The sequence below is a fragment of the Tamandua tetradactyla genome, chromosome 3 (assembly GCF_023851605.1).
Source record: "Tamandua tetradactyla isolate mTamTet1 chromosome 3, mTamTet1.pri, whole genome shotgun sequence".
Lineage (NCBI taxonomy): Eukaryota > Metazoa > Chordata > Mammalia > Pilosa > Myrmecophagidae > Tamandua > Tamandua tetradactyla.
The window spans coordinates 119,174,215-119,201,577 of record NC_135329.1 but is presented as its reverse complement, the minus strand read 5'-3'; the positions used below and the strand labels follow the sequence as shown (position 1 = coordinate 119,201,577).

The 27,363-nt window shown below is 37.8% G+C and overlaps 1 protein-coding gene across 5 annotated transcripts in view; it reads right to left on the bottom strand.

Annotated features, from left to right (window-relative positions):
* LYPD6B (LY6/PLAUR domain containing 6B) overlaps positions 1-27,363 on the bottom strand; it is a 208,135-nt gene that overhangs the window by 3,127 nt on the left and 177,645 nt on the right. For all 5 annotated transcript variants that reach the window (XM_077153780.1, XM_077153785.1, XM_077153781.1 and 2 more), the window contains 3 exons: positions 17,613-17,765; positions 14,446-14,544; positions 6,088-6,218 (listed from right to left, as the gene is read on the bottom strand). In XM_077153780.1, the coding sequence (XP_077009895.1) occupies positions 6,088-6,218; positions 14,446-14,544; positions 17,613-17,727 (345 nt within the window). In that variant the 5' untranslated portion in view covers positions 17,728-17,765. The remainder of the gene's footprint in view (positions 1-6,087; positions 6,219-14,445; positions 14,545-17,612; positions 17,766-27,363) is intronic.

Sequence of the window (27,363 nt, the reverse complement as noted above, 5' to 3'; positions counted from 1 at the left end):
AAGAACACCTAGGATTTTATATGAGATTCTACAAAGGTTCCGTGCACTAGGATTACTTTCCAGAAGGCTAAGACCTCCAGATGGGTCCCTAGGCCAGAGAAGTCCTGAAATCTAGAGGGGCCAGCCTCTCCAGAACATCAACCTATCCCATATTACTGACACCCCTTTCCAACATGAAAAAGTCAGAATGGACATAGACTAAATACCCTTAAAGACTGGGAGAAAGGTCAAAGGAAAAGGTGGAGTTATAACAAAGAAGATAGGATTAAACAAATGAGTATGACTGCTAAGTCATCATATTGATATTTCTTTTAGACTCTAGTGTCTTGGAGCAGCTAAAAGGAAAAACCTAAAATTGTGGAACTGTAACCCATACCAAACTCTGAAATCTGTTCTATAACTAATTGTAGCAGCATGCTTTGAAATGTATTGCCTTTTTTGTATATATGTTATTTTTCACAATAAAATAAATACTTATGCATTACAAAAGTCCTGTAAGGAGAAGAAAAGAAAGGAACAGAAGTAATATTCAAAGAAATCATGTCAAAAAACTCCAAATTTAAAGGCCTCCAAATCCACAGAACTGGAACAAAATAGTCTTTTCAATAAATGTGCATGGGGGAACCGGATATCAATAGATATCAAAAGAATGAAAGATCTTTACCTTACACCCTATATGATGTGGATCAAACACCTAAAAATAAGAGCTAGTATCATGAAGCTCCTAGAAGAAAATGTAGGGAAATATCCTCAAGACCTAGTAATAGGAGGTAACTTCCTAAACTTTATACCCAAAGCACAAGCAACAAAATAAAAAAATAGATAAATGGGAACTCCTCAAAATCAAATGCTTCTGCACCTCAAAAGACTCTGCAAAAAGGTGAAGAGGCAGCTAACTCAATGGGAGAAAATATTTGGAAATAACACATCAAAGGTTTGGTATCCTGTACACGTAAACTCAACAACAAAAGAGCAAACAACCAAATTATAAAATGGGCTGAAGATATGAATAGGCATTTTTTTTTTGAAGAACAAATAGATAGCTAAAAAGCACGTAAAGAGATACTCATTTTCATTAGCTATAAGAGAAATGCAGATCAAGACTACAATGAGATACCACCTCATACCTATAAGAATGGCTACTTTTAAACAAACAGGAAACTACAAATGTTGGAGAGGATGTGGAGAAATTGGGAAACTTATGCACTGCTAGTGGGAATGTATAATGGCACAACTGCTATGGAAGACAGTCTGACGGTTCCTCAGAAAACTAAATATTGAGTTGCCCTATGTCCTGGCAATACTACTACTTGTTATATACCTAAAAGAGCTGAAAGCAGCTACACAAACAGACATTTGCACACTGATGTTCATAGCAGCATTAGTCACAATCACCAAAAGATGAAAACAATCCAAGGGCCCATCAACAGATGAGTGGATTAACACATTGTGGTATATACATACGATCGAATATTATGCAATAAGATGAAACGATGTCTTGAACCACATGACAAGATCAATGAGCCTTGAGGACATAACGCTGAGTGAAATAAGCCAGACACAAAACAATAGATTACACTTTTATGATCATGGTAAAGGTAAAATCAGAGGCTTATAATACAGAATATAAGGGACCTAGAGATACACAGAAGCTAGAGATGGGTGAATGGCTAGCTAATGAGGTTGAACTTAAATGTAAGGGAATAGAGAAAAGTGAAGGTAGTTCACTAGTGGACCTATAAGTATTATTATCATACTAAAGGTGAACATAATTGAAAAGGATCATATAGACCCATGTGTCCTACTGATTAACACTACAAATATAAATAAAGCCTTACATGAACAACTGCGAAGGTATGAATCTTGTACAAAAAGTGTCTAAATTCAGGGTATGGGGGAAAACTGCTATTGTATGGTATGGGCTACTAACAGGAAAACATCAATAGTACCACAGCAACACCAGGGGTAAATAATAGGGGGAGGGACAAGAAATAAGGGGAGGTTTGAATCTTTCTATTTGGTGAGAGTGTGTTTATTGGATATCTTTCTCATGGGAACAATGAAATGATCTAAAATGGAGTGTTGATGGACTGTTGATTTTGGACACTATACATGATGTCCAATGAATGGAGGTGGCTGAAGGATACACTGACTGAGAAGCAGGTTGACAAATGATGGTGTATACATATGATCAAATATTGTGCTGCTACAAAAAGGAATGAAGTGACCAGGCATGCAATGTTGTGAATGAAACTGTGGGACATCTGATGAGGCAAAATAAGCCAGAAACAAAAGAGCTAATACTGTATGTTTTCATTTAGAAAATGCTTATAAGAAAACAGGGTCCTAGATTGTAAACTCTTATGGCAGTCACATTTAGTCCAGTGGTAATTGTCATTTCTGGATTTTGAGAGGCTATCTTATATATGTATAACCTGGTATTTAAAGATAAGAACTAAGGATTAAGGTAATTCAGAATACAGAGGTAGGGAAGACATTGTCTGTATTTTAGAACTTCATCTATTCTTTGAGCCCAAAGGAAGAAAGGTTTATTTTTTCCAGAACCTAAATTTCAGTAGCACATATTCTAACTCAACTTGTTTGGATAGATCACTTAAATAATCCAAACACAGGGAGCCCAGAATAAGAATGAGGGCCTTTAATCCTATATATCTTAATGTAATCCCTGGATAAATCCCAGAGTATATTAAGCAGATAAACAAAAAGTGCTGACAAAGTTCCTTGAGGGATGGGAAAAACAATATGGAACTACTAAACTTTATCACCAGGGAAACCCCAGATATTGTGTCAAACATTAAGGACATCCAAATCAATAGGCCTACCCCTTGATCTTGAGGTTTATTCTCATGAAGTTTATGTATGTATCAGAGAATCTCAGCCTACCTATAGGTATGCCTAAAAGTTACTTCTGAGGGACCTCTTTTGTTGTTCAGATGAGTCTCTCTCTCTCTCTCTAAGCCAAACTCTGCAAGTGAAATCATTGCCCTCTCCCCTACGTGGGACATGACATCCAGGGATGAAAGTCTACCTGGCAGTGTTGGAGATGACTCCGAGAGATGAGTCTAAGTCCTGGCAATGAGGGATCAACAATGCCATCCTGACCAAAAGGGGGAAAAGAAGTGTAAAAAATTAGGTATCAGTGGCTGAAAGAGTTCAAATAGAGTCGAGAAGATACTCTGGAGGTCACTCTTATGTAAGCTTCAGTTAGACATTGCTACCTATCATAGCTTCAACCAAAACCATTCCTGCCAACCTAAAAAAACACCTAGGGCATTATATAAGATTCTACAAAGATTCCGTACACTAGGGTAACTTTCCAGAAACCTACAACCTCCAGATGGGTCCCTGATAAGTTCTGAAATGCAGAGGGGCCAGCCTCTCCAGAACATCAGCAAGTTCCATCCCCCTATCCTATATGATTGGCAGCCCCTTCCAACACAAAAAATTAGAATATGTAGGCATAGTTCAAATACCCCTAAAGAGTGGGAGAAAGATCAAAGGAGTTATATAGAGAAGGTAGGGTTTAACAAATGAGTGTAGTTGCTGAATCATTATATTGATATTTCTTTTAGTCTTCAGTACCTTAGAACAGCTAGAAGTAAAAACCAAAGGCATCAATTCAGCATGGTACTGGTACAAAGAGAGAAAGGCAGAAGAATGGATCAAACTGAGAGTTCAGAAATAACACTCACATGCAAGGCCAACTGATTTTTGAAAAGGGTACCAAGCCTACTCAATGGGAAAAGAATAGTCTCTTTAATATGTGGTGCTGGAAATCTGGATATACATAGCAAAAGAATAAAGATAGACCCCTACTTTCTCATTATTTACAAAAATTAACTAAAAATTAATTAAAGACCTAAAAATAAGAACCCAAACTATAAAAGTCCTGGAAAAAAAAACCCCGGGATGCAACTTCAGGACTTTGTGCTAGGTAATGGTTTCTTAGACTCTACATCAAAAGCATAAGCAACAAAGGAAAAAGTAAATAAATGGGACCTCATCAAAACAAAAAATTTTGTGCATCAAAGGACTTCTTCATGAAAGCAAGAAGACAAGCCTACAGAATGGGAGAAAACATTTGGAAAGCAAGTAGTTGATAAGGGTTCAATATCCACTATATACAAAGAAATCCTGGAACTCAACAATAAAAAGACAACCCAATTTAAAAATGAGCAAAAACCTTGGACATACATTTCTCCAAAGAAGATATACAAATGGTCAAAAAGCACATCAAAAGATGTTCAACATCATTAGCCATTAGGGAGATGCAAATCAAAACCACAATGAGAAATGATTTCACACCTACCTCATACCCACTAGAGTCATACCCTCCAACAAGGGTTGGAGAGGGTATGGAAAGATAGTAATCCTTATTCGTTGTTGGTGGAAAATGGTCTGGCAGCTCTTCAGAAAGTTAAGTATGGAATTACCTATGACCCGACAATCCCATTTTTAGTTATATACCCCAAAAAACTGAAAGCAGGGAATCAAGCTGATATTATACAACAGCATTGTTCACAACTGCCAAAAGACGGAAGCAACCCAAATGTCCATCAACCAATGAATGAATAAACAAAATGTAGTCTATATATACAATGGAATATTATTCACCATAAAATGGAAAGAAGTTTGAAACATGAGACAACATGCAGCAAACTTGAAGACATCATGTTGTGAAATAAAACAGACTTAAAAGGACAAATATATGATCTCAGTGACATGAAATAATTAGAATGAGCAAATTCATACAGTCAGAAACCAGAATACAGAGTATCAGGAAACGGAGTAGTGACTGAGGAGTTAACACTTAATTGGTACAGAATTTTTGTTTGGGGCGATGGAAAAATTTTGGTTATGGATGGTAACGGTACAACATTGTAAGTATTTATTATTATTATTATTATTCATAACACCACTGAATTATAAAGTTGAATGTGTCAAAGGGAGAAATTTTAGGTTGTATTTATGTTGCTAGAGTATAAAAATTAAAAAAACAACATCATAGGCTTGTACAACACAGTGAACCCTGAATGTAAACTATGGTCTATAGTTAATAGTATAAGTATAATAATATTGTTTCATCAGTTGTAACAGAGGTAACACCATTAATGCAAAATATCAATAATAGGAAAATTGTATTATGAGGGGGAGGGTATATGGGAATTTTATTTTTCTGAATAATTTTTTTGTAAGCCTACAACTTCTCCAATAAAAAATAATTAAAAAAAAATCATTTCAGAGAACTTTTTAAAAAGATACTGAGGCCAAGACCACAACCCTGAGGCTCTGTTGCAATTAGTCTGGGGTACCCACCTACACATCCAGCACAAATGGGTTTCACGTGTAGCCAGAGCTAAAAGCCACAGATAGAGCTACTTCCTGCGTATCTAGGATAAATCAAATTCTAAAACCTCATGATAATAGTATACATTCAAGTAATTTTTTTTTCTTAACATTTTGGGATTCCAGGCATATAAAGGGGTAAAATGCTCATTTCAAATAATAGAATAAGAAAATTAAAGAGATCAACAGATCTAAAAATGTCTCTATAAGTTTTCATATTAAACTGTGGTAAATCTTTCAGTCCCCCTCTTCCTCTTCTAAGTAGAGGTAGTGGCAAGGAGAGTCAAGGTCTCCTTTAGTAAAAGGCACTGCAATACACTGTTCTCTTATTCATAACTCCCTGCTCTCCTGTGCAGTGTTCTTTGGGATTCCTGGCCAAGAACAAAACAGGTGAGCTGGGTCTAAAGTGATTGTCATTCTCTCACGGAGTTTTCTCTTGGAGACACCAGAGCTGAACTCAAAGAATTCACCTGAAGTCCAAGGTTCAGGTGAATTATCACTCTTTTTTTGGTAACATGATTTCTTGTTGATGGCCAGAAAATCTTCAACTTCTCTTTGGTTTCCATGTCATCATTGTGATGGAGTCTTTCCTCAAAGTAAAAATAAGTTCCACATAAAGATCTCTTCTGCCTGTCCCATGATGTACAACTTACTATCACTGGAATGAAACCTTAGAAAAGTAACTTTACACACACACATGCCCACATGCAAAATCCTTACTGTTTGTTTGGAATCTGGGCTGTGGTGGCAGCCAACAAAACGGCATTCGCTCCCGGAGGCACACTTTTTGGTGATGGATGTACTCCTTCCATGACTGGTGAAGTGATGAACTGTCAAACAGTACTGTGTATCTAGGCAGAAAAAGAAATCAAGGCGACTACATTTTCCACATGGCAAAAGAGACTTCTTAACAGTCGCTTTAGAGATGACTAAAGTCCAGAATGATCTGAGGTTTCCAAGCAGTAAATGCTAGATTCTCTAGGTATTTTTAAATTAATTTTTTCTTTGGTATTATTTTTGAAGACATCAGATGCTGAAGCACACATGTATTTTGAAAGTGCACCTACCCTTCAGTGCCAGCTGAAGCAGATAAAAAGTTTTGCAAACTTTTCATTAGAAACATAGGTCTATTTATTTCATATGAAAGCCTCTCTCTCTGAAGTACATGTACTATAATTCTAAAATGAGATGAAAACTGTGAGTTTAAAATGCAATGGGTCAGAGCACTTGTATTTGCATTATTCAACATTTAGTTCTCATCATATTCTGACTCGCCATGTGGTAAAATGGAGTGAAAAGCAGGTGCTTCAAATTATACATCAAGATCATCTTCCTGGGCGGGCCACGGTGGCTCAGCAGGCAGGAATGCTTGCCTGCAATGCCAGAGGACCCGGGTTCGATTCCCGGTGCCTGGCCATGTAAAAATTTAAAAAAAATTAAAAAAAAAAAAAAAAAACATCTTCCTTCCTTGTTAAGCTCTTATTTAAATTTGTTTAACTTTTCCTCATCTACTTATTTCCACTTTTTTTCTCCTCCTCTTTAATTCTTACTTTCTCTATATTTCCTTGCTGCTCTATATAGCTAACCATTTTCTACATGGTGTTATCCTTAGAACTGTAATCATTCATGTTTTATTGCTTAGGGTGCTTTTAAGAAAGTTATTTCCTTCAATATTCTAGAATAGTCTACTTTGTTTCTATAACTCTTCTGTAGGTATATCTTAGGCCAATGAAATACTGTTTAGTTTATTTGGTAAAGACCAGCAGAAACATCATAGAATGGGAACAAACCTGGACTAAAGTGAGAACACAGGGCTTATGGAACTGCCTCTGTCACACGTGGACAAACCATGTTAAGACATTTGGGCTCAGTTTTCTTTTGTTCCCTTTCATTTACTTTTCAGTAAAATGATGATAAAAAGTGCCCTGCCATTTTTGTAGCATTGTTGTAAACTTTAAATAAAATATTATTAAAAGCAAACACATACTGAGTGTGTACAACTGTCAGGCAGTCTTTCAAAGTCTTACATTCAATCTTCACCATACCCGTAAGATAAGTAATATTAATATCCTCACTCTACAAATGAAGAAACTGAGGCACAGTTTCTTTCTTACACTTGTGATTAGAAGGTGGTGGAAGGTAAGATTCTAATCCAGGAAGTTTCATAGGGTTAGTGCTCTAAGCTAGAAGATTATTCTGCCTCTGAGTAAAGTTCATATTAAACTAGATGCCACTTTAGAGTGCTCTGCAAGAGCAGCTGATTCTGGATTTAGAAGGAATGAAAGTGACTGTTTCAAGGAGTGCTTTTCAATTTATACTCCAAACAAAGAACTGAAAACTGGTGGCTGCATGTGTGTTCATATAGAATGTCACACATGCTAAAACAGCCCTAAAAAGTCAGAAGAAAGACCAGCGTAAATAAAACAAGAAATGACATTCCTGTCATATCCTATTATATAGAGAAGGTCTTTTAACAACATTGGCAGACCACAGCAGTGAAACTGTAAGGTACAAAGGAAACCTGAGATGACAAAGAACCATAGCTGCAGGCCTGTTTGCCCTCACAGTGATGAGACTGCTCCCCCAGAAAAGAAAAAGTAAGAAATTACGCCTTCAGTTATAATTCCAGATGCTAAGCTTTTTTGGAACTTCGGAATTCAGTCAAGTATGGATTGTCACACTGCACTAGAATGGAAAGTCTGTACATATTATCTCTGAGCGTCCAGCTTGCAGGGTAGGCATGATAGAATCAACTCTTTTCCATCTGGGGGAGAGAAAGCTGCAGCTTCCCCTTTTGTTTGCACATATTTCAATAGAGATGAGATGAAATTCTACAACCAGAAGTAGCCACATGTGCTCAAATTAAAAATGGCTTTGGTTAACGGATGAGAAATTGGAGCACTATGCACAGGCCTACTAGGAACAATGCTTAGGAGCAATTCTAAAGGAAAGCACAGTCCCAGAAGGTAAAGTCAAGAGGACAAACATCAATGGCCCAATTTCCTACTATCCTAACCCTCACAACCTGTGTTCAAAAGAATTTAAAGGAAATTGTTAAAGAATGAAAGAATGAAAGCCATAGTCTGAAATAAGTTGATAAAGAGAGGCATCAGTCAACCATTAAGATTTGAAATAACTAAGATAAATTTCTGTAGAAACAAATCCCTAAATTTGGATTTGTTTCTACAGAAACTCACACATGCATTTGCAGTCACAAGCCTACACTCACAATTTAAGGGTGATCACTGCACAGAAAGGTAAAAAAGCCTCAAGAAAAAATATTCTGGTAATTATTCTTAAAAAGAAAATAATGAAAAATACTGTTCATATCACTATCACAGCCACTTACGTTAATTTATGAAATCAGATTTCCTAGGCACATGTACTATAATTCTAAAATGAAATGAAAACTGTGAGTTTAAAATGCAATGGGTCAGTTCCGGGTCAAGATGGCGGCTTAACAACATGCGCGTTTTAGTTTGTCCTCCTGAACAACTACTAAATAACCAGAAACGTTACAGAACAGCTCCTGGGGCCACGTCAGTGACCAGACACACAGCGTACCCCAGTCTGGACCAGCTGGACCGGCTGCGAGCATCTCCCCCAACCGTGAGTTCCCAAAGCTGTGGCGGCCAGCACCCCTCCCCCACAGGCCGCTTCCCAGAGAGGAAAGAAAAGGACTTTACCAGCAGCAGGGACTGGGCACAATCAAACACCAATTGTGGAACTAATTAACAAATTCTGACTACTAAAAATAGGCCCCCAGCTTAGATGAACCTGATCAAAGTGGAGGTTGCTCATTTTTGCCCTGGCACCAAGGGGGCAGGACTGACAGAAAAAGGGGGAAAAAAAAAAGAAGGAAACAGAGGTTTTTGTGGCTGTGTATCTACAAAGGCTTGACTGCCTCTGGATACAGCGGCAGGACTTTTCAGGCTGCAACTACCCCAGGCATAGGCAGAAGTGAGCTCTTTTGGGGGCTTATCTGGAGCCTGTGCCTTCCCCAGGGAAGGGGTGAAGCCCAACTCAGGTAGAATCCCTCCATCAAGGAATTCAGACCCCAGGGCTTGGTAATTTGAAGCCATAAAAACCAGCCTACAACCTCTCCTCTGTCTCCACCATGCCCCCAGCAGGGAGAGTCTGCCAAAGTTAAAGGTACCGCATCACCTTATGCTGGTGGGACCTGCAGTCAGACAAGCACCACACACAGGGCAGGATAAGAAAAACAGAGTCCAGAGACTTCACAGGAAAGTCTTTCAACCTGCTGGGTCTGACCCTCAGGGAAAACCGATGCAGGTGACTCTTTCCTCCTGATAGGAGGCTAGTTTGGTCTGGGAAAATCTGGCTGGGGTATATAATATCTAAGTAGACCCTCCTAAGTGTGTGTGTGGGGGGAAGGCACCACACAAGCAGGGCAAGAAACAAGAACTGAAAAATTCTCCTCTGTTAAATAAAACTTAAGCTAAAGGTCCAGATAAAGCTGAACAGAATGTCAAAGAACAGATAGACAACAAATTCATCCAGCAAGAAAACCCTAGATAAAAGAAGTGAAAGCAATCTCCAGAATAAACCAATTAAGGTAATTAAATGCCTAGATGCCAGCAAAAAATAATAAATCACACTAGGAAAATTGAAGATATGGCCCAGTCAAAGGAACAAACCAACAATTCAAATGACATACAGGAGCTGAAACAATTAATTCAGAATATATCAACAGACATGGAAAACCTCATCAAAAACCAAATCAATGAAGTGAGGGAGGATATAAAGAAGGCAAGGAAAGAACAAAAAGAAGAAAGTCTGAAAAAACAAATCACAGAACTTATGGGAATGAAAGATAGTAGAAGAGATGAAAAAAACAATGAAAACCTACAATGGTCGATTTCAAGAGACAGAGCACAGGATTTCAAAACTGGAGGATGGAACATCTGAAATCCAACAAGAAACAGAAACTATAGGAAAAAAAATGGAAAAAACATGAGCAGGGACTCAGGGAACTGAAAGACAATATGAAGCACACGAATATACGTGGTGTCCCAGAAGGAGAAGAGAAGGGAAAAGGAGGAAAAAAACCAATGGAAGAAATTATCACTGAAAATTTCCCAACTTTTATGAAAGACTTAAAATTACAGATCCAAGAAGTGCAGCGTACCCCAAAGAGAACAGATCCAAATAGACATACTCCAAGACATTTAATAATCAGAATTTCAGAGGTCAAAGAGAAAGAGAGGATCTTGAAAGCAGCAAGAGAAAAGCAATCCATCACACACAAGGGAAGCCCAATAAGACTATGTGCAGATCTCTCAGCAGAAACCATGGAGGTGAGAAGACAGTGGGATAATATATTTAAATTATTAAAAGAGAAAAACTGCCAACCAAGAATTCTATATCCAACAAAACTGTCCTTAAAGCATTTTCAGACAAAAAATCACTGAGAGAATTTGTGACCAAGAGACCAGCTCTGTAAGAAATACTAAAGGGAACACTAGAGACAGATACGAAGACAGAAGAGAGAGGTGTGGAGAAGAGTGTAGAAAGGAAGACTATGAGTAAAGGTAAAAAGAAGGAAAATTAGATATGACATATAAAATCCAGAAGGCAAAATAGTAGAAGAAAGTACTACCCGTGCAGGAATAACACTGAATATTAATGGATTAAACTCTCCAATCAAAAGACATAGTCTGGCAGAATGGATTAAAAAACAGGACCCATCTATATGCTGTCTCTACTCAAAGGACACGAGGCCAAGGACACAAATGGACATTTACACACCAATGTTTATAGCAGCATTATTAACAATTACCAAGAGATGGAAACAGCCAAAATGTCCATCAACAGACAGTTGACTAAACAAACTGTGACATCTACATAAGATGGACTATTATGCAACTGTAAGACAGAATAAAGTTATGAAGTATGTAACAACATGAATGGACCTTAAGGACATTATGCTGAGTGTGATTAGCCAGAAACAAAAGGACAAATACTGTATGGTCTCACTGATACGAACTGACATTAGTGAATAAACTTGGAATATTTCCTTGGTAACAGAGACCATCAGGAGATAGAAATAGGGTGAGATATTGGGTAATTGGAGCTGAAGGGATACAGATTGTGCAACAGGACTGAATATAAAAACTCAGAAATGGACACACAATACTACCTAACTGTAATGTAATTATGTTAAAACACTGAATGAAGCTGCATGTGAGAATGATAGAGGGAGGAGGGCTGGGGACATAAATGAAATCTGAAAGAAAGAAAGATAGATGGTAAAGATCAAGGTGGTATAATCTAGGAATGCCTAGAGTGTATAATAATAGTGAAATGTACAATGTACAAATTTTAAAAATGTTTTTGCATGAGGAAGAACAAAGGAATGTCATTATTGCAGGGTGCTGAAAATAGATGATAATTAATACTTTAAAATGTCACCTTATGTGTGAGACTAAAGCAAAAAATGTTTATTTGTTACAAAATTTATATTTTGACTAGAGCATTTCCTAATATAACCCATGTAGATAGTTTGATTGAACGTCATAAGTACTTGGAATCTCAGGTAGGACATGAGATTTTGTTGGTTTGTCCAGAGTGATGCCCCGATGAATCCCAGAGTGATTTGATCAGTGACTGGAAAAGTATTTGCAAACCCCTTTGGGGAATGATGAGAGTGGGGAGAAATTCAACTTCCCCAAGTTGAATTCTTGATATTCTCACAAGCAGTGTGGACAACCGAAATTATAGGCTAAGCCCCCAGTCTTGGGGTTTGTTCATATGAAACTTAACCCCACAAAGGATAGGTCAAGTCTACTTAAAATTTAGGCCTAAGAGTCACCCCCAAGAGAGCCTCTTTTGTTGCTCAGATGTGGCCTCTCTCTCCAGCCAACATGACGAGCAGTCTCACCACCCTCCCCTTCTCTGCGTGGGACATGACTCCCAGGGGTGTGGACCTTCCTAGCAACGTGGGACAGAGATCCTGGAATGAGCTGAGACTCAGCATCAAGGGACTGAGAAAAACCCTAGAATGAGCTGAGAATTAACATCAAGGGATTGAGAGAACCTTCTCGACCAAAGGGGGAAGAGTGAAACGAGACTAAGTGTCAATGGCTGAGAGATTCCAAACAGAGTTGAGAGGTTATCCTGGAGGTTATTCTTATGCATTAAGTAGATATCACCTTGTTGTTCAAGATGTAGCGGAGAGGCTAGAGGGAACTGCCTGAAAATGTGGAGCTGTATTCCAGTAGCCATGTTTCTTGATGATGACTGAACAATGATATAGCTTTCACAATGAGACTCTGTGAATGTGAAAACCTTGTGTCTGATGCTCCTTTTAGCTACTATATCAACAGAGGAGTAGAACATATGGAATAAAAATAAATAATAGGGGGAACAAATGTTAAAATAAATTTAGTTTGAAATGCTAGTGGTAAATGAAAGCGAGGGGTAAGGGGTATGGTATGCATAATTTTTTTTTCTGTTATCGTTTTATTTCCTTTTCTAAATCAATGCAAATGTTCTAAGAAATGATGAATATGCAACTATGTGATGATATTAAGAATTACTGATTGTATATGTAGAATGGAATGATATCTTAATGTTTTGTTTGTTAATTTTTTTAATTAATAAAAAAAGTTTTAAAAAATGCAATGGGTGAGAGCACTTGTATTTGCATTATTCAACATTTAGTTCTCATCATATTCTGACTCGCCATGTGGTGAAATGGAGTGAAAAGCAGGTGCTTCAAATTATACATCAAGATCATCTTCCTTCCTTGGTGATCTTCCAAAAGATCACCAGCATGTACTTTTCATTGGCTCTTCACATTGGCCTTATGTGGAAGAGGCAAGGCTAGTCTGAAATAGCATAGTATAGACATTTTTGAAAGATTCAAGATAATAATAGAACAAACAGGTAATCTCTAGCTTTGGAAGGATTTTTGATTTGTTTTTTCTTGTTCTTTTACAACTGAAAACCTAAAAGCAGTACACCTTAAAACCTGGATAACCTAAGTCTCCTTATAGTTCTAACCAGAGTTTTTCAATTCCAGATCACACACCAGCACATCCTATCCGCTTCACCTACAAGTTTCGTGTGTACTAAATCATTCAACTTCTCCCTCCCTCGATTCAATCACCCTAGTACAAATCACCTTCTCCTGCCTGAAGACAATGATAGTCCCCATTTGGTGGGACCATCTACTTTCTACAGAGGAGCCAGAGTGATCTTTTTAGAACCCAATCATCATCATGAGCTCCCCAGCTTAAAGCCCTCTACTGCCTTTCCATCACATTTGCAATGAAAATCCAAGCTCCTTCTTAAAAAGCCCTTGTGTGTACTGGTCCTTGCCTTCCTCTCAGATTCATTCTCCATCTCCCACCAAGCCTCAGGGGCCAGTCTTCCTTCTATTTACTGAAGGTCCAAGCTTCTTCTTGCCTCCTGAAGCCTTTGCATCTCTGTTCCCTCTTTCTGTCATGCTCTTCCTACAGATCTCTTCATGGTTGGTTTGTTTTTGGTCGCTCGGGTCTTAGTTCAAATGTAACCTCCTCAGAGATTTCCCTGACCACCCAATCAAAGGCATCCATTCATTCAGTCAAAGAATATCTACCAAATGCCTAATATGGTCCAGGTACTGATCTAGGTACTAGGAATGTATCAGTGAACTAAAAAAAATGAAAGTTGCAGTCAAATATATGTGAATAAGTGAAAGTTTCCCAAGCATCAATGTATCTCAAGTGTACAGATATCTTCTTTGCTTTAGCCAGTAAGGATGGCTTTTCTTGAGGTATCATCAAGCATTCCTGAAATTCTTAGAATGCCTCAGCCAGCACTGTGGTCTACGTGTACTCCTTGGTAAAAATCAATTTCAGAAATTCTTCCTCAAGGCATACACAACTACAAATCGAGGCTATTCTCTCAGAGTCTGACTTCTGGTAGTCTCTAAGGAGAAAGCTCTGAATGCTATATGACATCCTCAGCATATTGGTGTGCTAATCCCATTAAGTAAGACATTTCTGCTCAGGGAACAAGTGGGAGAATGAAATGAAGTGGGATCACAAGAGTTTTCAAACTTAGCACACTTACTTTGTGGACACCATTTGTCTTCTGCCCATCGATTGCAGTTATAATTATCCCCTGCATTTTCACAGGTAAAACACTTGAAGCTGTTTGGAAATGGTGTAGCTTAAAAGAAAAATGTAAAGGGAAAAAGTAAGGCTAAAAAGACAAAAATTTTAAACATCAAATGTGGCACGAGATTCAAAATTAGCAATTTTTGTTAGCTCAAACAACATTCAGAAGTCATCATCTTTAGAATTTCTGTTTCTAGGGAGCTCAATTTATCTGCCAAAATTTTAGGCATTTTCTTTATTTCATTTTCTTTAAATATTTCATCTATGATGTTCTATTCTAGAGTGAATAATGAAAATAATTCCACAAGCCACTTTCATATGTCCATGATATCATTCTGGTATAATGCGTAATTTGGGAATAAGTGGGGATGAGTAGATGGAAAAGGCAGCAGCAATAGTGGAACCAGTAATTTAGTCTATAGCGTAGTATCACCTTTGAAAAGAAATGGAGTCAGATTAACCCGGACTTCGAATTCTGCCCTTGTCACTAATTAGTCACAAGGCTTTTAACTTTAAAGAAATAATAATGTTTATAGTAATAATGATGATGATGATGGAAAAGAAGATGAAAATCCCCATGGCTTCCAGAGATAGTAAGGATGAAACAGAAAGTTGCAAGAGAAATGCTTCATAGTTTCTGGCTCATCAAGTCACCCTGGATTCCATCAACATCAATTTTCATTACAGTTACATTAAACCTCAAACAAGTAATCACATTTGATATATGTCAATTATCATGACATTAGACCTCGACCAGGAATATAATATTCATCATGAGGTTGATAGTTATTTCTCTTTAAACTTAAGCCCAAAGTGTTTATGGAAAAAAGTAATTATGAGTTATTGGCAGCCCAGATTGAAAGCAACGAGTATGTCCTTTTTGTCTTCATGCTTTTTCTTTTTTTACCTTGCAACTTGTTATTTAATGGGCAACATGTCAAAAGCAAAATCATTTGATATTTCTGTATGAGCCCCATGTAAAACTTTCAATTTTCTCACTTTAGGAGCAAGAAACAAAGATCAAAGTAGCCCCAAACCATCCTAGGAATCTGACTAGAAATGGAGATATAAATCAGAAAGCAGTGGCATTTCAGAGACAGAATAGAATAAATGTTAATACAGAAAACAACAGCAAAATAGCAAAAGCAAAAGTTTGGAAGACATGAAATTCAGTACTTTAAAAATATTTCCGTTTTTTGCCCGTGCATAAAAGCATATTATTTAGGTAAATACATAAATAATGAATCTCTTTTCACCTATTAAATCAGTACATTAAAAAATATAATACTCAGTGCTGGTACACGAATGATTAAATTATAAATTTAGCACAACTTTTCTGACTTACTAATTCTAATTCCAAAAATCATCCTAAGGTCATTAGCTAATTAAAAAAAAAAACATTTTAAAAGATTTCCTGTGCCAGTGCCATGCAAAAGAAAAAAAAAAAAAGATTTCCTGTGAAACATTATTCAATATTTAGCTTGCTTATGTTTTTTTTTCTTCTTGTAATATAAAGCATGGGGAAATAGTTAAATAAGCTATAGACTGGCCTTAAGATTTTTAAAAATTGTAATATAAAGCAGGAATTAAAATATTTTCAAAGATATGGAAAATATTCATAATCCAGTTGAAAAGGGGAAATTTTGTTACAAAAATAGATTCATATGATTTGGTTTGTGACACATTTAAATACAAATACAAAGAAAAAACACTGGAAACAAATATTCCAAATATAAAGAAGAGTCCACTCTGAATCCTGGGATTATAAATACAATTTATTTTCTTCTACATATTTCCTGTCTTTTAAAATTTTTCTAAATGAGCTTGTATTACTTTGTTCTCTTTATTAACAATTTTTTTCTTATCCTAAAATTGCATTAGGCTTAAAAAGTATAAGAATTACAGATAAGAAAAATTATGTGCCTTGCTTTTAAACTGTTACTATATAATCATGATTAGATTATAAATGTATAACAAATGTAGTCCAAGAATGTGCATGAATAGTATAAGTGTGTGTGTATATGTGTGTAGTATATATGGCACACACTCAACTATGACTGAGTCTCCTAAATTAAAAAGAAAACACAAAGCGGAGGACAGCAATGATACAGACTTCATTTCAAAGTGGTATAAAGAGGTTCCCAAACTTGGCTGTGCTTCAACAGTATCAGGAGAGCTTTTAAAAAAAGAAGAGTTTAAAAAAATTCCACATCCCTCTCTCCTGATTACCAATTCCCTAAGTACAGACCCAGGAATATGCAGTTTTAAAAGCTTTCCTGGTGATTCAGATACTCTTCCAGGTGTGGAAATTACAGGAATGCACAGGCATACCAAGTGATTGCTACTTTTAAGAAACTCTGATAAATTTTTATCAGAGAAACTTTACATATCTAAAGATGGGAGGGAAGATGATAAAAATATATAACAAATATATGCACATATAGGTACATAAAGTATATTAACATCTATTGTCCTATGGATAATAAACCTGGTATTTGCTTATTTTTAAACTATTTGTAAAAAAAGTTGAGTTTTATACAGGCTTACTAATGGTGACTTTGAATATTAATGAAAGGCTGATAATATTCCCCTCTAAATTTCAAACATACTAATATGTCTTCAAAGTTGCTCATGTCTTTTTGAAAGAACATTTATGCAGAAATTTCCTATAACTAATGTCCTTCATCAAAGAGATGAACAAAGAACAGTAATTTATGCTGCTAAACCAAGAGTAGGTACATCGTTCAAAAGAGCTTTAAACAAGACCCTTTTCAAGACTTCAACAGGAAGTCATTTTTTTAAAAAAACTTATTTTGAAATAATCTCAAACACACAAGACCGTTACAAAAATATTATAAACTCCATATAGAGAATTCCAATGTACCCCCCACCCAGATACCCAGATCCACTAACTTTTACAGTTTTGCTAGGAAGCTGTACCATTTTAAAGAAATGGAGAAAATTTCTGTCACTATGCATTTCCATCACCCACAGAAGTAACGGAGACTCTGTTTCATTCAAGGTATAAACCAAACATTCCAGAAAAAGGCAAAAAGTGGGCCTTCAAATGGGCACTTTGACCTCAAGTAAAGAACTAGGAAGTTAGCCACTGCTACTTACGGTCGAGAGGAGGCCTCACATTATAGAAGTTGATGTTCTTGGCAAACACCCAGTTTTCTGAGAGGATAAAGATCTGGACAATGGCTACAGCTAGAGCATGACAGAGGAGCAGCATTCTGACCTTGTGTCTTGGAAAGTCCAAAATTCACGTTTCTACATTGAAAAGAGAGACTGTTGAGTTTATTTGTATTTTGCACATCAATAGGAGCCAAGTTATATTTTGCACATCAAAAAGGAGTTTGCTCAATTATTCAAATATAGTTACCATCTTCCTATTTCATAAGGCCAATACCTGTGAGAACACTGCATTATTTCTGATGAAAGTTAAGCTATCACTGCCTTCTACACTGACCAGCTGGGTTTTACAGGACACCCAATGGCCTTTCGGGTTTGGCAAGAAGGAACAGCCAGATAGGCCTGTCTGCATCCCATTCCATCTCTGCCTGGAGCCCATGGGTTTACTTCATGCTGAGTCCCCTGGTTTCTGTTAAATCAGCCATGGTTCTCAAGCACGCTCAGCTGAAGGACCACATATCCATCAATTCCAATACACGAGTAAACACTTATTTTGACACATTTTATAACTCTTTCAAAACCTGGAAGAAACAATAAAAGTCGGAGCAGTGAGAAGGGCAGTGAGTAAAAACACAACTAGTTGAGAAATAAAATCTTTCCTGGATCCCAGTGCCTACAGGCATTTCCAATAGTTTCTGCAACATCAAGTGCAAGGAGAAGCTGCCAAGATGGTTCTATAGGAAACAGAACAAAAGCTATTTGAAAAGCTGAAAACCACGTGATGTTAGAACCAGTCCATAAACACTACTCGCTGTTTTCATACACTTAATGTAGGCAGGGCTGAGTCTCATGAAACAACAAATAGGCACGTGGTCAGCAGTGATAAAAGGTAGTCCACCTTACAGCCCATAGATCCTACCCTCACGAAGTCGACCTAGTCATCTTCAGGAGAGATGCTCAAAACTTAACGTCACTACCAGCGGGTCTCCTTTGACACTGGGAGGTGTGCATCAGCAGAAAAAGGATGCAACTTGGAGCCCAAAGGCTTTGGTTCAAGTCCTGGCCCAGCTTTTTATTAGCTTCCTGACCTCAGGCAAGCTCTTCAAACTTCTCAACCTCAATTTCCTCATCCGTAAAGTGACTAAATAACACTTGCCCTACCCACATCTTTGGATAATTGTGAACATCAAATACCGGCTCACGCTGGGGTCACATTGTATTGTCTATATAAAAGCACTCGTAATAAAAGTTCTGTGAAAATGTTGGTATGTTAGAATTCAATAATATTGGCTAGACTCATTTTCTTCCTACTGAATCAACTGGTCTCAATGGGTTTAGGGAATTTTTTCAAAGAGACAAGTTTCGATCTCTGCTTATATGAGCCTATTTCTTTTACGTGGACATTTTGTTTTAAGCCATAGTAATAATAGGCGGGCTACAGAGTTTTTACCTCCTCTACTTTGTGTTACGAGTATGTTAGTTATTGGTGTGACTAATAACACATTTTTCTGAGAAGGAACTGAATATTAGTTAAAGGGCATTTTGATAACAGCGCACTGACATGAGGGGAAATATTGGTTAAATAAGTGAGCTTCCAATTTCCTCCTCTCTGCTGTAGCCAAAACATCCTATCATACATCCTATCTGTAGCCTACAGATAATATCGGGCTCTTGCCACTGACAGAATTGAGTCCCTAAGGAAGTATTCTATGTAAAAATACCTGATGAGCAAATTTCAAAACAATAGTACTAAACATTTTACACTGCATTTCAGCTCAGTACAGAATCAGACCTAGGGATGCATAAAAAATACATATAATTTTGTCCTGTTTTATTTTAGAAACTGAGAATGACCTTCCACAGTTATCAGATTTCCAAATGCTGCTCCTATGCTTTTACTGTAGAAATGGACATTTAGCCAACAATATTATTCTTTATAGACAAGTGGTTTCACTGATACATCTGCTTCTCCTATTCCTTTCTCCGAACTGACTACATAGTCTTTGCGAACTTTTAGCAAAGTAACGGATACCCCTTCTTTATATCCGTGAAGGCCCTTTGAGGAAAAAACTAATCTGGCTTTCATAAACCTCAGAATAAATGTATACCAGTAGCAACCCCCAAGCCAGTAACAGACGACGCTTACGATTATAGGTTTCAGAGACTTACTGTCTTCATTCAAATCCTATTTGCATAAGCAAGCAACCATAGGGCCTTAGGCAAGATGCTTAGGCTTTTCAAGCCTCAGTTTCCCCAACTGTAGAAAAAGGCACACCACAGTACCTTGCACATAGTGTAGACTCGAGGACTGAGTGACACATACACAGGAAGCACTCAGTGGAGTGCTAAGCACAGGGTTAGAGCTTTATCAACTGAGTGCTTTCCATTAGGCAGTAAAAAGCACTGGCTCAAATTCTCACTTCCAAACCTACTGTTTGTGAAGCCATGGGTAAATTCCTTGACCTGCCTGCACTGCAATTTTTTTTTAACTTTTTAAATTATAAATCATAACATATATACAAGGCAAAGAAAGAGAAAACCAATAATTTTCAGAGCACTCTTCAACAAGTAGTTACAGGACAGACCCCAGAGTTTGTCAAGGTCCACCATACCATCCTTTCAGATTTTTTCTTCTAATTGCTCCAGAATATAGGAGGCTAGACGGAATAAATATTTTTTTATCCTCACAATAGACTTTTTTTGATAAATAACATATATACAAAAAGGCAAAAAAATTCAAAGCACAGCACAATTAGTTTTAGAACAGATTTCAGAGTTTGGTATGGGTTACAATCCCACAATTTTAGGTTTTTACTTCTAGCTGCTCTAAGATACTGGAGACTAAAAGAAAGATCAATCCAATGATTCAGTAATCATATTCATTTGTTAAACCCTACCTTCTCTGCATAACTCCACCATCCCCCTTGATCATTCTATCCCACTCATTAGGGGTATCTGGGCTATGGCCATTCTAATTTTTCATGTTGGAATGGGCTGCCAATAATACGGGGTAGGGAAGGAACTAGCTAATGTTCTGGAGAGGCTGGCCCCTCTAGGTTTCAGGACTTATCTGGTCCAGGGCACCATCTAAAGGTTGTAGGTTTCTGGAAAGTTATCTTAGTGCATGGAACCTTTGCAGAATCTTATATATTGCCCTAGGTGTTCTTTAGGATTGGCTGGAATGGTTTTGGTTGGGGTTTGGCAAGCTACAATGGGTAACAATGTCTGACTGAAGCTTGCATAACAGTAACTTTCAGAGTATCCTCTCGACTCTATTTGAACTCTCTCAGCCACTAATACTTTATTAGTTACACTTCTTCTCCCCTTTTTGGTCAGGATGACATTGTTGGTCTAATGGTGCCAGGGCCGGGCTGATCCCTGGGAATCATCTCCCATGCCCCCAGGAAGATTTTCAGCCCTGGATGTCATGTCCCAGGTGTCAGGTAGCTGATGGCTGGGGGTAAGCGGCCGTACTGAGTCAAGCACACAGCACACAACCCACAGCACACAGTCACGAAGAACCGACTCAGGAGACAACCCTCAGAGGTGAGTGGAAGGCGTCTGCTTTATTGAGGAAGTGCACAGGCTTATATAGGCTGGGAGCATGCAGGGACATGTGTCGGGCTGGGACTGGTCATCGTTGTTGCTAGGGTGGAGGGCAGATTTAAGGTTAGCACTTTTGGCGCGAACCACCGCCAGTTCCGGGAAGAAAGCCGGTCGCGGGCTAGGCCATTTTGTGTTGCCTTGCATCAGCCACGGCAGCCATGTGGGCAAGAAATTATGATATCTCCATCACCAGGTAGGGGGGAGGGCAATGATTTCACTTGTAGGGTTGCACTTAGAAAGAGTGAGGTCATATCTGAGTAACAAAAGAGGTCCCCCAGAAGTAACTCTTAGGCTAAGCTTCTCCACTACCTACATAAGCTTCCCAAGGGTAAGCTTCAAGATCAAGGGCTTGGCCTATTGATTTGGATGTTCCCAATGTTAGACACAGGATCAGGGGATTCCCTGATGGCACACACTGCAATTTTTGCATTTGTAAAATGGATGTAATAATGATACTTACCTCTTAGGGTTGCAAGAATTAAATTATATTCAATTCAATTCAATCAGTTATAAGTTGATAGATATAAAGCATTTGAGCTATCTAATTAGCCATGTGCCTGGCATTTACTATCATGAACAAACCTAACACCTGGTCTTCCCTATGTAATGTCACTGAGGCAAAGATCCATTCATTCATTCAACACATTATTATTGACATCTAGTGTATTAAGGACATTTTTATCAATGGATCCCCAACAAGATCTGTGTTTCTATGCAGCATGTATTCAGACAAAGAAGATAGACAATAAACACAGAAAAATCATATAGTTTCAACTAATCATAAATTCTGTGAAGGAAATATTTGAAAGGCTATGTTAGAAGTAGGAGAAGTCATTTTGCATATATGGAGGCACAGCACATCTCTGAGGAGGTTATATCTGAATAGGTGAATTAAATGATAAGAAGAAACCAGCCAAGAAAATAATCCAGGGAAAAGAACACAAACTCCTAAGGTGAGAAGAAGCTGCCGAGCCATGTTGGGGGGAATGAAGAGGGCAGCCAGTATGACTGGAGCATGCTGGGCAGAAGGAAATGAGGTTGAGGACAAAGACAGAGAGTTGGGCAGATGCCAGATCACATAGAAATTTATACGCTATAGCAAAGGTAAGGATTTAAGATCTAGCAAAGTCGAGAAATTGCTTAATTTTAGATGATCTTTTTTAAAAAATACCAAGAATTCTTTGTTGCTATAGAGTTAATTGGTCCCAAATTCTTAGTCTTATTTCTAGCTCCTGGAATAAAGGAATATAATTACTTGATAGAAAATATAGAATATGGAATTCAGATACACCACAAAACTTTCCCTGAATGGATGAGACAACTTTAAAAAACAAACAAACAAAAACAGAAGAAACAACAAGCCAAAGTAGTAGAATCATAGTTTTTGTTTGTTTGTTTTTTGGGGAAGTATATGGTTCAGCAATTGAACCCAGGTCTCCCGCATGGCAGGCGAGAATTTTACCACTGAATTACCCTTCTACTGCCCTAGAATCATATTTTGATCTCTCCATTCCTCAGAGCAACACTGCAGGGGCAAAATGACAGCATGTGAGGTGTGGAATTTAGTTCGTCCTCCAGAGCAGCTAGTAAACAGCCAGGAACCGTATGGAGCAACTGTCGAGGAACATCAGTGACCAGACACACAGCACACATCAGTCTGGAAGGGGTGGAATAGCTGAGATCCCACACAGATCTAAACTTCAGATATTTATGTGACACCTGAGACTCAGAGGTAAAGCACTGAAGCTATAAAAGTCAGCATTATCCCATATAGGAACTATTTAAAAAGTTGAAGAAGTGATTAGACTTCAACTAGAGATATGAATGAAGTGATCTGGATAAGACTAAGATAAATCAGAATACAGGGTAAAGGGTGATATGGTCCATATTTTAAAACTTTGACTTTTATGTGAGATCAAAGGAATATATGTTTATTTGGTACAAAATTTATATTTTGGGTAGCACATTACCTAATTTAATTTGTATGGTCAGTTTAGTTGAATACCATAAGTACATAGAATATTGAATAGGGCCTGAGATCTTGGTTTGTTCAGATTAATGTGATGCCCCAATATATCCCAGAGTAATTTGGACAGTGAATAAAGTTGTATTTGCAAAGTCCTCTTGCGGGGCTGGGAGAAAGGAGGCAATATTCAACTTCCCCATCTGGGGAATTCCTGATAGTCTCACAAACAGTAGGTACCACCAAATCAAGAAGTTGAGCTCTCAATCTTGGTGTTTACCCCTAGGAAACTTATTCCTGCAAAGGAAAAGCTAAGCTTACTTATAATTATGCCTAAGAGTCACCCACAGAGACCCTCTTTTGTTGCTCAGATGTGGAGTCTCTAGGCCAATTTGGCAGGTGAACTCACTGCCCTCCCCTCCGCGTGGGACGTAACTCCCAGGGATATAAATCTCCCTGGCAACATGGGACAGAACTCCTGGGATGAGCTGGGACCTGGCATCGTGGGATTGAGAAAGCCTTCTTGACCAAAAAGGGAAAAGAGAAATGAGACAAAATAAAGTTTCAGTGGCTGGGAGATTTCAGTCGAGAGGCTTTCCTGGAGGTTATTCGTAGGCATTATATAGATATCCCTTTTTAGTCTGTGGTGTATTGGAGTGGCTGGAAGGAAATACCTGAAACCATTGAGCTGTGTTCCAGTAGCCTTATTCTTGAAGACAATTGTATAACAATATACAATGAGAGATAGGGGTAAGGTGTATGGGATAGGTGAGTTTTTTCTTTTTTCTTTTTCTTTCTTTTTCTGGGGTAATGCAAATGTTCTAAAAATGATTATGGTGATGAATACACAATTATATGATGATATTGTGAACCACTGAATGTACACCATGTATGGACTGCAGTTGTATGAAGATTTCTCAATAAAAATATTTTTAAAAAAAGAAAAAAGAGGGAACCATTTTGGAGAAAACTTTAGAACCCATACAGCCAGAGAACTTTTGGAGATACAGAAAGAAAATGTCCACGGGAAAGTTTTAAAAATGAGAAGAGAAAGTTAGCAATCATCGCCACGTGCCTTCCCAGCTGAGAGAGGTGTTCCAGATGGCATCAGCCTTTCTTGAGTAAAGGTAATCTCTTGTTGGTACCTTAATTTGGACATTTTCACAGCCTTAGAACTATAAACTTGCAACTTAATAAATTCCCTTTTTAAAATAAATATTTTTATTGACAAATCTTCACACATATACAGTCCACACACGGTGTACAATTAATGGCTCACCATATTATCATATAGTTGTATATTCATTGTCATGATCATTTTTTAGAACATTTGCATCATTCCAGAAAAAGAACAAAAAGAAAAAATTCATATATCCCATAAACCTTACCCCTAACTCTTATTGACCACTAGTATTTCAATCTACCCACTTTATTTTACCCCTTGTCCCAATTATTTATTTATTTATTATCCATATTTTTTTACTCATCTGTCCATTCTCTGGATAAAAGGAACATCAGACACAAGGTTTTCACAATCACAGTCATACTGAAGTTATATCTTTATGCAATCATCTTCAAGAAACAAGGCTACTGAAAACACAGCTCAACAGTTTCAGATACCTCCTTCCAGCCACTCCAATACACCACAAACTGCCTAAGAATAACCTCCAGGATACCCTCACAACTCTGTTTGAAACCTCTCAGTCACTGAAACTTTATTTTGTCTCATTTCTCTCTTCTCCCTTTTGATCAAGAAGACTTTTTCAATCCCATGAGACCAGGTCCCAGGTCATCCCAGGAGTTCTGTCCCACATTGCCAGGAAGATTTACAGCCCTGGGAGTTATGTCTCATGCAGAGGGGAGGGCAGTGAGTTCACCTGCCAAGTTGGCTTATAGAGAGAGGCCATATCTGAACAACAAAAGAGTTTCTCTGTGGATGACTCTTAAACATAATTATAAATAAGCTTAGCCTATCCCATGCAGGAATAAGTTTCATAGGGGTCAACCCCAATATTGAGGACTCAGTTTCTTGATTTGGTTGTCCCCACTGCTTGTAAGAATGTGAGAAGTTCTCCAAATTTGGAAAAAGCCCCTTTCGGGTTTTTTTTCTTCCCCCCAACGGGCAGGCACCAGGAATCGAACCCGGATCTCTGGCATGGCAGGCAAGAACTCTGCCTGCTGAGCCACAGTGGCCAGCCCAAAAGTCCCTTTTCAAAAGCCAAAAACAAAACAAACATTGCAGGGAATCATTTTATAACTGAGAAAATTAAGGTTCAGAGACAATACATGTAAGGATTCTAGCACAGTCCAGAAGACAGTATTATTACCCTCAATAAATTTCAAAATAGCTTGTTCTAGTTCTAGTCTACTAATCTTAAAAACCAGTAAAAAGTGAATTGAAAGAATATTGCTTGGGACACCTGGGTTTGATTCCTGGCCCTTGCTCCCAAGAAAAAAAAGTATATTGCTTTCATATAGACTAATGCATAGTATATTTCTTTTCCGTTTTTAACTAAAACAACATAGCTTAGTTTAATAAAAACACTCTCTAAAACAGCAAAGATTTTTACCATCAAATGGCAAAAGTATTAAATAAAAATATCTTATATTTCCAAAGCAAGCTTTATTATCTATTATCAAATGCTGTTTTTTCTCCAAGCACCTATATCTCTCTATATTTTTCACTATATAGTTTGTGTTAAAGTGACTATTTTATTTTTCACAACCAAAAGACAACAGGATAATGAAAAAGTAACTAATGACATTATCTGCAGTGGCTCAACATTTAGAATAATTTCATGGAGAGTTGGAACTAAAAATTATCTGCTGGGACTTTGCCGAGTACACTCTCATTGTAGCAGAACAAGGTTACACCGGAGCTTGTGTTTTGCTTTAGAAGAAAAAAATCTTTAATATGAATGGGACTTGGTACTTTCCCCAAGGCCATCACATAGAGCAGTGTTCTTCACATGGGGTTAGGTGTGGTCTGTTAACTTCCTGAAGTTATATATATTTTTCTGTACATATTTCCCCCCTGAGGGGAGTATCTCAAAGGAATCTGAGACCTATGCAATGTAAGATCAGCTGCTTGCTATTTCGGAATATGGCTGCAATGATTCAGCTTTGAGAGAAAATTCCCTGTACATATTAGGTATCTGGTTAACTCCCCTCAAACTCAAGTTTAGCTCAAAACATTCTGTCCCAGACAGAACTTACGACCTTGAATCATGTTCCCTAGATAGTAGATCCATCCTGTATTTTACAAGTCCTCTCTTTATATTAATATAAAGTACTAATATATCAGTACTTGCTACCGAATACAGTTTGCTTCTCTGCCAGGAGAGGGAAAGAATGTTTACAAGACATAGCTGTAGGGATGTAGCAGGCATGGGCAGCTCTCAGGCATTCCAGGAAATGGCCAGTAGCCAGACCAGTGAATTAAGAAAATCCCAACTAAGACTTTGGACCACTACTGTCCAGAGTAAAGGACCTTACTTGGTCCAGCAACATGCCTATTTCCCAGGTCTAGTCCGAATCCTGGTAATCATCTCATCTACATATGGCATTTTACACTTCCATGGAAAATAGGGAAGGTTGATAGGGGCCCTGACAAGAAGTAGTACATCCTCCTCAAGATCATAAACTCTTCAGAGATAAAATGACCTACATCATTTTTATATTCTTCAGGCCCCTGTCACGGTATATACTCTGTAAATGCTTTTTGGAATAGAACCAACATTAGCTATGACCTATAAGAAGAACCTCTTTTGGCAAATAAGACAAAGGTTGTGAGCTGTAGGGAGTTTGCAGGGTGTCCAAAGATGATTGAAAAATGGATTTGAAAGAAAATTTTAAAAAGAAGAGACCAAACAGAGGAGGTAAGTACTGGCATTTCTTGCACAATTGTTAAAAGTGAGTCAGCATGCACAAGGCCAACTTCAATGCCTAATAAAACAAATTAAATAGATAATTTAAGGGAAACAGCCCTACTGAGTATATAACATATCTATCAACACTCACATTCACACGCCCTGCAATCATCACTTATCTTGCAGTAGGACACTTTAATGACAAACCTTAATAAGCCTGGCTTCCTTTGTAAAAAGAAAAGAAGGCAAAATGGAAAATCAAAATGAGTGCTAAAATTTTAATCAGAAAGAATGGAAT